At 40.3% G+C, this 11,487-nt stretch overlaps 1 protein-coding gene across 1 annotated transcript in view; it reads right to left on the bottom strand.

The window, feature by feature from the left end:
- The window catches only part of PLBD1 (phospholipase B domain containing 1), a gene marked incomplete at its 5' end in the record, with an annotated part of 32,457 nt that extends 28,494 nt beyond the window's left edge, over positions 1-3,963 (bottom strand). The window contains one exon of the mRNA XM_009574607.1: positions 3,744-3,963. Coding sequence (XP_009572902.1) covers positions 3,744-3,963 — 220 coding nt within the window. The remainder of the gene's footprint in view (positions 1-3,743) is intronic.
- Positions 3,964-11,487: the final 7,524 nt, after the last annotated feature.

Genomic DNA, 11,487 nt, shown 5'->3' with positions numbered 1-11,487 from the left:
GTGTTTGGGGTTGTTTGTTGTGGTTGGTTTTGTTGGTTTTTTGTTTTGGTTTGGGTTTTTGTTTGGTTGGTTTTGAGGGTTTTTTGTTTGTTTTTGTTTGGTTTTTTGTTTGCTTTGTTTTGTTGTGTTTTTTTTTTTAAATCTGGTTGTCTTACATTCTGCTTAGGTTCCTACGAAGGACAAAGCATACACTTTTAGGAGAGATATTTTGTCACTCTTTTGCTTACATCATGAGGCCTAGCTATGTCTAGAAACCCTCCTTCATGCCTTAAGTGTAATGCAAGAACTGAGCTGGCCGAGAATTCCTGGACATCTCCACATTGCAGGCACTGTCAAGCTGGGGCTCCTGCTCACCAGACAGCTTCTGCAGGAACCTGTACTTCAACTTGGGATCAGGCTTGCAATGTATCCTTCCCAATAATGCATCACATCAGAGCTCTTCCTGGTAGGACTTCAGGGTTTCTGCAAAGAGCCACCTTGGGTCATTTCGACTTCATGGAGTCATGGCCACAAACAGATGCAAGGCAGCTGGAGACCTTGGAGTTGTTCAGGCTACAGGTAGCAATGTGCTAGAGGGCACTTCAATTACCAGGCATACGCAATGTATTCATGCTGGGGGGCTGTGCCTGAGCCACCCGAGGTGGTGCTTGTACGGGCAAGTGACACAAGCGTCTTCGCTCTGGTAGCTAAGTGGCTGCTGATGCAAATAAAGCCTTCACCATTCCTTGCTGTTACCAAGGTTTTAAAAAGGAAGGTTGAGCTGTGTGCAGCTACTGTGGGCGCTGACGTCTGCAAAAGCAGAATGAGAGTGTTTAGAGACACCTTCTCATAAAAGAAGTCACAATGGTGCTAGAGAGCTTCTCTGAAGACAGGCTGAATGGGCCAGGCCATCTGATGGGAATAGAGTTACAGATTGGGAAAGACTGTTTCCTGGTTTTAGTTCAGAACACTTGTGTAACTGTCCCAAAGAAAGAACATCTGCCTGCATGTTAATTAGCATTCTGTGAATCTCTAGGCAGGATAAAGAAGAAGAAATGGAGCTCTGAGAGCAATCTTAACATCTGCAAACTTAGTGAGTTCTCACTACTCCTGTGGTTCAGGAAGCTGCAAACACTGTATAAGAGGATTCATTAGTTGCAGTTTGCTGAGTAAAAAAAACACCAAGGTCATACAGCATAGGTTCTCCAACTTCTGCAAGGTCAGGAGTGTACATCACTAATTCATCTCTGCTCCTTAACTGGAGCATTTTCAACAGGTATTCTTAGCTTCAAAGAGAAGTCCTCTTAATCCGAAATAGCTTTACAAGAACTGACAGAAAAAGCTTATATTCGTAACCCCCAGTGAGAAATATGCTTCCACTGCTGATACAGATGTACAATGGGGCAAAGACATAGTCAAAACCCAAATTCAGATGATATGTATAGTATTTGACAGTCATTTTAATGGTGGTAAGCATTTTCTGGTTTTGCACTGTCAGAGGATTTCTCAGTGAATTTCCTCAGAAAAGAAAGGCTTTGGCTACTTCTGGTTTTGCATCTTAAGCCACTCTCACACTTAAACTCCTTTAAAACAGTTGAGTTGCCCACTTTGCTTAAAAGCCAAAGTCTCAAACCCTACTTTTCCACATTGATACAAACTCTCAACTTCATTTCCAAAGACTTTAAGATCTCTGTTCATCACTATTTCTGCTACAAGCACTTCTCTACAAAGGGTCGCTCACTGCTGGAGCTGGTAGCCCTACAGTAACAACAGCTAAGGCTAGGAACCAGCCTCAGTAAGCACCTGACTAGAGAAGGCAAAAGCCTTGAGCAAAATAACTTGTAAGTACCTTCACTTCTGTGAATCTTCACTTAACACCCGTGGGGAAAAAAAAAGGGGAAAAACTCCCTCCTAAGGGAGAAGAGAATTCTAAGCATAGACTAAGACATCAGATAAAGTCCCTGCAGACACTGTCTCACATTCAAACCATGTTTAAAGGAATGGGCATATACTTAAGTTTGTTTAAAAGACAGCCAGGAAGACTTATAAATCTACTGTGGAGGTAGAAGGGGAACAGCGTGTAGATTGTTGTTACCAGAACATTACTTGCCATCTAATTGGGCTTAGCATGGATTGGGCTGTCTATGTAGTATGACAAAGCTTAAGCTTAAACACTTAGAGATGAGTACACCCAGGTAAAGCCTTAGTGAAAAAGTCTGTTGAGCAATACTCAATTTTTACAACATTCTAAACATAATGCTAGCATCCCCCAGATCCATACGTAGTTTACATAAACTGACTGAATAGCACATAACAGTAACCTGTCATGCCAAATAATCCAACAATGTACATCCAGATCTCTCAAGTACTTCGTTTCCTTTTCTGCCTGGAGTACACGCTGTGCACCCAGAACTTTTTTTCCCTCAGAAGTGTTTTGTTATTGACAAATATTACTTTATTGAATTTCCTTTATACTCTCCAGAGAGCTAGCTGCCTCTCCAGGAAAAGTCTGCTAGAGAGTCACATTAACATATCACATAATCAGAGAACTATCCATAAATCTTAACTGATCTTAAAATGTCTTACTAATTAAATTAATATAATCTTGCCCAGCAGCCATATCTGACAATTGTTCCACAGACAACCTTCCCCTGCTGGCCTGTTCAATGCAGCCAATGAGTATTTATTTTAGTGTTCTAAATAGCAAAGCTGGTGAAGCCAAATTCATGTCACTGCATCCATCACAAGCATCTCCTAACTATTCCCCAGCCATACATCAGAATTTGGGAATTTTTCTTTTCCTGTGACTAAGCTGATAAAGGAAAAGATGGAGCTTGTTCAACCACAAGCCACCTGTCATGTACTTAGCTATATCAACAGCTATATCCTACCAGTTAGTATGTCATAGTGCCATTCTGTCTTCCAACTTAGTCAAGGAAAGAATAGGGTTTGGTTTTGGGGTTGCTTTTTTTTTTGGTTGGTTGGTTGGTTTTTGGGGGGTTTTTTGTTTGTTTGTTTCCAAGAAAAAAACCTGTTCTGGATTCATAAAAAGTACAAAATTCTGTCAGTTTTCATAGATCTGCATTGCGGGAGAGATTCAGTCCCTCATCTTCTCTTCAAAGGGCTTTCAGGAGTACACTGACCCTTCTGGACACATACCAGTCTGCCTTCAGGCCTATCAGTATATCAGCTTTTTTTTAATTTGTCCAAGAGAGACTAAACTCCCCATGCTGTGAAGTTTCAGCATCTGCTCCCCAGCAGTTTCTTGACAGTGTTTGGTGAAAAAGGTCCTTAGGGAAGCCCTGCAGCCCTTGCTAGCAACATCTCTCCCTGCCCGATCTGCTCTCAATTGTCTCATCTGTTCTTGGTCAGTCACCTAACTATAGGCTGGGGAGGTAACTATTCTTTCTGCTACCCCTTTTGTAATTATTTACAACACAGGGTTTACGCACTTCCTTACACATACGCTATTCTGTGATTACATTACTTAATCAGTAATATAGATGCAGTAGTCAACTATCTCACGAAGGTGTTAGGAGAGCCTGAAGGATGAGAAGGAGAGGGCACATCTTGATCCCATAATGAAGATGCTGTACTTCATACCTGCTACTAATTAAAGCAACAGCACACAACTGCAAAATGTATGGCTAGTTTAAATGAATGTCAATTGATGGAAAGGAAAAAATAAACAAACAAAAAAACTCACAAGTATACAGAAATCCACTGGAAGAGTCATAAGTTGAGTTGCTTCCTGAGGTACTTACGGAGCTGTGAGATAGCCTTCCAAGAAGCCAGCTGCATACATGATATCTTCATTGCTTAAGGTCTGACTGCCATAGCCTGCTCTGATCTCCAGAACTCCCCAACCTGTTGTCTGTATAGTGTTGTTGTAGAAACCATAGGCATCTCCACTCCTGTCCAGTATATTCTTGACCTGAAGTGTTTTTTCAGCTCTATTCCAGTACACGGTTGCATAGCGGATTTCTATGGTGGAGAAGAAAGGGGACAAGGGAAACAAACAAACACAAGTAGGTATTTCCTATCTAATACTGAAATGCCAAGACAGTATTTTGGCAATTTAAAAAAGTTAATTTGATAGCTTTCCATCAGGTTTAGTTCTACTGTGGAGAGCAACGCTAATGTTAACATAATGAAAAGTGGTATGAGAACTAACCGGAGTTTTACCAAGACAAAAGCTTACAGCTAAATAGTCTCATGTTACTCTTCTGGAAATTATCTACAACTCTTTCAGTATAGAGCTCCAACACAGCTGAGTCTTGACATAAAATTTAGAAAAGTATTTCCTTACCTGGCCCAGAAGAAAATCTATACAAATCTTATTGAAAGTAACTTTAGAAGACAGCATGCCTTAGCAACTGCAAAGGATTATAAGCTACTGTTGACTTTGTTTTCCACCTAAAGATTCAAAAGGCTACAAAAGTTTTCTAAACTGTCTTTCTGGGCAACTAAACCTGGAGATGGCATTACCGAACAGAAGCAGAAGAACTCAGTGGATCACAGGCTTAAAGAGACAAAAGCACCACAGGTATGCAATCCTTTACAAGACACACAATCCCTATCACCCAGCCAGAACAGAATCGATCCCAAGTGTGAAATGAACGGGAAGGAAGGGCACTAGACTGCTCAGAGCTCTGATTGGACTGCTGTTTAATGACACATTCTTCATCAGTTGGGTTTTAATCCTGCTGAGGTGAAGAAAAAAGAGCAAGGTAAACTGCTTTCCAAAAAAACAAAACAAAACACCCACCCTACAACTCTAATTCAACCTCTCCTAACATGGGACATGATTACATCAGATCTCTATTCATGACTGATCAAATCACTACTACAGTATTGCAGATGAAAAGAGTTCAAAAGTCATGACTCAGAGTTCTCAGAATTATTTGAAAAGTTTTAAGGGTAAGCTCATAAACACAACTACTGAGAAACCAGCAATGTTTTTATTCCCCTGACCCTTCTGCAGTGCTTGGCAACCAGTCCTGCCAGTTTACAGCAAGAAGTTACAATTTGGTTACTACTCCTCACAACAATTCATTTTGTGCATCATGCCCATAACAGCTGCAAAACAGACAGCTAGATCTAATTCTGGATGATCTCAGACAAAATACTTAGTATGCATGCTATGATAATGGAACTATAAAAAAAGCAATATAATGCCAGCACAATACCTAATGCTCTTCAAAAAGTAAGAAAGATGTTTGTGATTAAGCAGCTAGTTTGATTTCAAATTAAGTGCACCCACTTTATTCAGTACTCTAAAACATAACACAAAGAAGCTACTTTTATGAAGAGCCGTGACGTACTTCAATAAAAAAGCAAAAACATTTTCCAAGAACCAAACTCTTTCTCCAACTAATCACTTTTTGACATAGCAGTTACTCAGTTGCTTTAAGCCAGTTTTCATCCATTTTACCAGACTGCTGAATAATTGGTGTCATTCAATAGCCAGAAAGCTGTTCTCTCCTAGTGTTCCAGCAAGAATAGCTAAAACTGTTTCTTACTGAGAATCACAGAATGTCTGAGGGTGGAGGGGTCTTCTGGAGGTCATCTTGTCCAACGCCCCCGCTCAAGCAGGGTCACCTAGAGCAAGTTGCCCAGGATCATGTCTGGACAGCTTTTAAGTATCTCCAAGGATGGAGGTTTTTACAACCTCTCTGGGCAACCTGTACCAGTGCTTGCTTACCTTCATAGTAAAAAAAGTGTCTCCTGATGTTCAAAGAGAACATCCTGTGTTTCAGTTTGTGCCCATTGCCTCTGGTCGTGTCACTGGGCACCACTGAAAAGAACCTGGCTCCATCTTCTTTATGCCCTCCCTTCAAGTATTTTTACACATTGATGAGATCCCCCTTGCACCTTCTCTTCTTCAGGTGGAGCAGTCCCAGCTCTCTCAGCTATTCCTCACACGAGAGATGCTCCAGTCCCTTAATCACCTTCGTAGCCCTTTGCACACTCTCTCCAGTAGCTCCAGATCTCTCATGTACTGGCGAGCCCAGAACTGGACCCAGCACTCCAGGCATGTCCTTACCAATGCTGATGCAGCTCAGGAGACAGTTATCCTTTTTTGCCACAAGGGCACATTGGTGGCTCATGTTCAGCTTGGCATCCACCAGGACCCCCACGACCTTTTCTGCAAAGCTACTTTCAAAATGGTCAGCCCCCAGCATATATTGGTTATAACATGGGGTTATTCCTCCCTGGGTGCAGGACTAGGCATTTCCCTTTGTTGAACTGCACGAGGTTCCAGTCAGCCCATTTCTCCAGCCCGCTGAGGTCTCTCTGTATGGCAGCACAACCAGCTGGTGCATCAACCCCTACGCTCTGATGTATGAGCCACTCCTCCCAGTTTTGTAACATCAGCAAACCTGCTGAGGGTACACTCTGCCCCACCACCCAGATCATTAAGGAAGATGCTGAACAGTGTGGACTGCTGGCATACACCACTAGTTACTGGCCTCCAGCTAGACTTTGTACCACTAAGCACTATGTCAGTCTTCATGATGTACTAGAGACACTTCTCATGTGAACAGGAAAAGTGTTATCAAGAACAGAATTTTAGTAGGGAAGGAACTGGGTTTTTCCCCCCCTCCCCATTCTATGAATAGAAGTTTTTACATGAATCTCTATTTAGAGATGATGTCATTTCAGGGACTTGGAACAGTGTTTAAAAACATGTTTTTCATCTGCCAGGTACTGAGGCTATTTAAAGGACTGAGACATGACAGACTTTGGACAACTCTTCAAGCAGTTATAATCTTACTTTTCTGTTGTCTCCTTAACTATCTTCTAGTAATACATGGGGTAATTGCTACTTTAGCTTAAGGGTTAACATGGGAATCCCTCAGACTGAAAAACTATAAAAAGAAGAGCAGGCTGATAAGGTCATCACTGAAGAGAGCCAAAGGCCATCTTACAAAGCTAAAGCTCACATAAGCAAAGAGGTCAGGGAAAGGGAGGTCCTGTAAAGAAGTGGTGCAAGGGGTCGGCGCAGAACACAGGTAACCTGTCCAGCAGTAAAGGGGAAGGCTGATTCCCACCAAGAAGCCCACTGCGGGGCAGAGGAGAGAGAGGCCACGTGCCCAGTACGCAAAGACAGCTGAGGAATGGGTAAAAAGAACAAGAACAAAGTAGGGGAAAAGATTATCTTCTTCCTATCTCTTCAGTAGGCCGTGGAGAGGTGGCAAGTAGTCAAGAGGAACCAGGCAGCTGGGTATTGTTATTAGTGCCCACAGATTAAATAGGTATGTCAAAAAAACTTTCTTCTGCCTAAAGCAAAATAGCCATTGCTTTCTTTTTTAAAAGAAGGCTGATGCTGGTGCCAGACAGGCTGATCTAACACAGGTATTCTAACACAGCAGGCTGTGTTTCTTTGTTTTATGCTCTGCCAGAGCATGAACACACAGAGCTAGTTTCAAAAGTCAGAACAAACTTTAAAATTACCCTTGGAGTTTGCCCTGCCCCAACTTCACTATACGACAAATTTAAACTGAAGAAAACCAGGACTAGAAGAGAATGGGAGAGAAGGAGAAACATTAAATTACAGGATAATTTGCAACAAACCTGAAGAGGGCTTTAGAAGAACAGCATCAAGGTAGCTATCATAGATGTGGCTTAACAATGATGCTGAAAAAGACTATTTCCCATTACTGATTCCCACCACCCCCCCCCCAACTAATTCACACATCGTCCCATTTCACCTCATTAATTTTTATGTCAGTTTCTGCAAAGCTAATTGCCCTGGTCTAACGTGTCAAAATACCTACATATGAAAGTGCTATGTTTATTTCAAGGAACACATATATATAATCGTACAGTAATTGTTACAATTTAGAACATAAGTCTTCATCTTGCTGCAGTCGGAGTTAAAACTATAAGCTTATAAATCTGTGTACACTTAAAACACGCTTACACTACAATGTAATTGAAGCATTTGCTATCACCCAGTCTGTTACAATTTTAATCTGCGTTCATCTAAACTAACAGCACTACCTTTGCCAAGAAAACCATCTAGAACTGAAGTATAACATGGAATACAGGTATACAAGAAGCAACTGCGTATTTCCAAACAATCCCATATGTGTCCTGCCACAACAGGAACCTTCTCCTTGAATAATGCTGGCACTTTTGTATTTATTTTTGGAGGGTGAGGCAGAGGCCCTAGCATCTCTTATCCCAGCAGTTGTATTGGTAACTTCTTACATATGACTCAAATGCAACGTCTCCATGAATCTACAAATCATCCTTTTATCATCGAAGTTAGACTTCCCAGTGTGTAGCTGAGAATGTTGACAAGTATTTCAGCCTATTGCCTGCTCTCAGGACTCTGAAGAACAGAAAAGACTGTGATAATCTGTGGCTGTTCCATAACAGTATCGCTTAGAATAACCTAAATAACAAGCCAAAGCCCACACTATTTCCTGCAATGAATGACTCAAAATCCCTGGGGATAGGGTAGGTCAGCAGACTCACCGTTCCCCTGCGTGCACCCAGCCAGCCAAGAGAACTGCATCCACCACAACCACCAGTGCACTCTATGGTGGGAATCAGAAGTGGAGAAGTGCAGTGACAAAACAAGCCTGGAAATAAACAAGTGTTCCTTCTCCTTTCTGTGGTCAGTAGGGACGGGGAGGAACCTTTCCTCAAATTGCCCGTTTTTAAAGATACATCAGTGCTTCTGTCAAATAAAGATCCAGAAATAGGGACTATAGTTAGGAGAGTGCTGGAATTTCTTCAACAAGGGAGAAGTATCTGCTTTTTGCCAAGATTATAACCTAAATAATAGAAAAATGAAGATATTTCAGCCATGGCTAGGAGGTGGTGGTAGTCCCCTCAGTCTTCAGGCTGAAATGCCAAATCTGTTCTCTGCCTTTTTGGCTCAATACCGGCATTGCCAAGGTTATGTTAAAAGTGGAGCTTGTCTTTTATTTGGTGGCAGCGGGAGAGTGGAAATACATACATGTTCATGAGAATATAGAGAGAGCAATTAAAGGAAATACTAAGTGAGAGGACTGAGGCAAGATGAAAAAAAGAAATTAGATGCTGAAGAGGACATGAAAGAGTAGCAGTAACTTGTAATGAAAGAACAGAATGGACAGAGAAGATGAGGAAGAAAAACAACAAGCAGTACAGCGAGATGGCCCAAGACCATCTAACAAACACAGTATTTGATAACTGCTACTAATATTTATTAAATAAGTTACATCTACAAAAATAACACCTGACATGCTTTAAGAATGCCAGTAAAATTTGTTTGGCAATATGCAACAGCTGCTTTTCCTTATGCTTTCCCAGCCATAAGTTGTTTTTAAAACATACATATATCTACATAGGCTATTGGACTTTCTAACTAGAGAAATTAACAGAACTCCCTTTTCCTTGCAGATGAAAGAGCTACAAGGTTTGGGGGTGAGAATTAGTATTCATATTTTTCCTTAGTCTGAGAAACAAGCTAACTCACAAGCCATGAAGCACTGGTTAGACTGCATGTAACAAGCCAAGTTAAGTTAACAACTGTGAGCATCTCCTAATAATAGGAAAACCACTAGCCTTGCAGATGAAAGAGCTACAAGGTTTGGGGGTGAGAATTAGTATTCATATTTTTCCTTAGTCTGAGAAACAAGCTAACTCACAAGCCATGAAGCACTGGTTAGACTGCATGTAACAAGCCAAGTTAAGTTCAACTGTGAGCATCTCCTAATAATAGGAGAACCACTAGCTTCCTTAACTACTAATTTTTATCTATATTTTACATGCTTATTTTTATCTATGGCTTTTCAAAGGTAAAGCGTTTTTTGTAGGTGTTCAGATGTACTTCGTAGATTTTCCTAGATTCCACCTATACACTTTCCACGAAATAAGAAAGCTATCACTCCACTATTTCACTGAAAATTAGTTTTGCACAACTTCGAAACAAAAAAAAAAACCTAGCACATCTTCTGTGCACATCTTCTATTTTCAGTATACCCTCTCCTACAGCTAATGTTCAGTAGTAAAGATCATATTAGCACAGTATGGCATTTAAATATTTCAGGTCAATCATAATAAGGAGCATCTGATATTTCTGTTCAATTTTGTAATTTGATAGAGCTTGTCCTATTTTCCCATTAAAAATTTTAGAACCATCCTTTTAACTGTTTAAAAAAGGTTGTACGCCTCTAAAGTACAACTGAGATTTCAAAACACAGTTATGATTGGAATCCATTACAAAACGAATGTTAAGTACTTCAGGACTTCTTTAGAGATTAGCTTAAACCACACAAGAACTTAACACAAAACCCAGTAATTTTCAATTAAAGGAGTAAATGCTTTCTTGTTCTGCTTGAATATAAGCTATTTGCATTTTCTATTCTACTGGCCTTAATTCATCCTATTTCCTCACACATTTCAGGTCTAAGTAATTTTTCAATTTGCCTCTAACACGCCTGTCATTTGAAGCCTAATCCCCTGATTTGTGCTTACATGAGAGAGAAGCAATATTCAAATGTGAACTATAAATTAAGAGTTTGAGACTTGCATGGTTTTCATATTCACAAGGATACTTACTAGTAAAGCTTAGCTGATACAGAAAACTTGCCAAAACAGTTATAGGTCCCCAGTATAGGTCATTCAAGGAGGAACCAAAAATAATAATTTCACAAGTAGCTTCAATGATTTCATAGTCCCTAAATTTAAGTCACTTTCACCAGAGAACATTCTCTAGAAAGAGTTTCTAGAAACAATGAAGAATCTTCAAGGCGTTCAAAATGCTAGAGAACAATGAACCAATCAAAAAAAAAAAAAACCTAGACAATTCACAGTGCTGAAGGCCAAGTTTACTCCATTAAACAGCCTAAAGACATTTCTATTTGCTACTTAGTAGTCTTCTACCAGTACTTCAATTATGATGTGAAGAATCAGTCAGGTATTAGCTGAAACTACTTTATATCCTAAACTTCCTTTCACTCCCTCTGCATGATTCACAGTTGACCCTTCCTCCAGTCCTGCTAATATAGTATTAAAAGTTTTTGCCAATTCAGGTAAGGTTTGAAAAGTAGATCTCCAAGATAAGGTAGGATCATCAGCAAAATGAGATGCTTGTAACATTTTAGACATTAAAACAACTGTTACCTTAATTTCTCCTTGTTTTGTGGCAATTAATAAATTAACTAGGAATTTCCTAGAAGATAAACACTGAATCCAGCCCTGAAGTTCTTCAGAATTCATTGAAAGCAGCAGAAGAGGGAGATATTCTCCTGCTGAGATTTGCTCCCCAACAACCCTACTATCACCATCAGTACAAATGGTATCCAGAATTCTCTAATGGGCATTCTGCTCTAAATGGCTGCTGTCACTAACTTTTACTTACCCTCCAGAGGCAGCCTGACTTTCACATGCTCCTCACTTGCTCAGCATCTCTTAAATTCCCTCTTTTAGTGACTCCTTTCCCTATCCTTCCAGTTGCTGGTAAACCCGTTTCATACTTTGAAATGAAAAAAGAAAAAAATAATAAAA

Source organism: Fulmarus glacialis, unplaced genomic scaffold, assembly GCF_000690835.1.
Source record: "Fulmarus glacialis isolate BGI_N327 unplaced genomic scaffold, ASM69083v1 scaffold1603, whole genome shotgun sequence".
Lineage (NCBI taxonomy): Eukaryota > Metazoa > Chordata > Aves > Procellariiformes > Procellariidae > Fulmarus > Fulmarus glacialis.
This window is presented reverse-complemented; position numbering and strand designations above follow the sequence as displayed.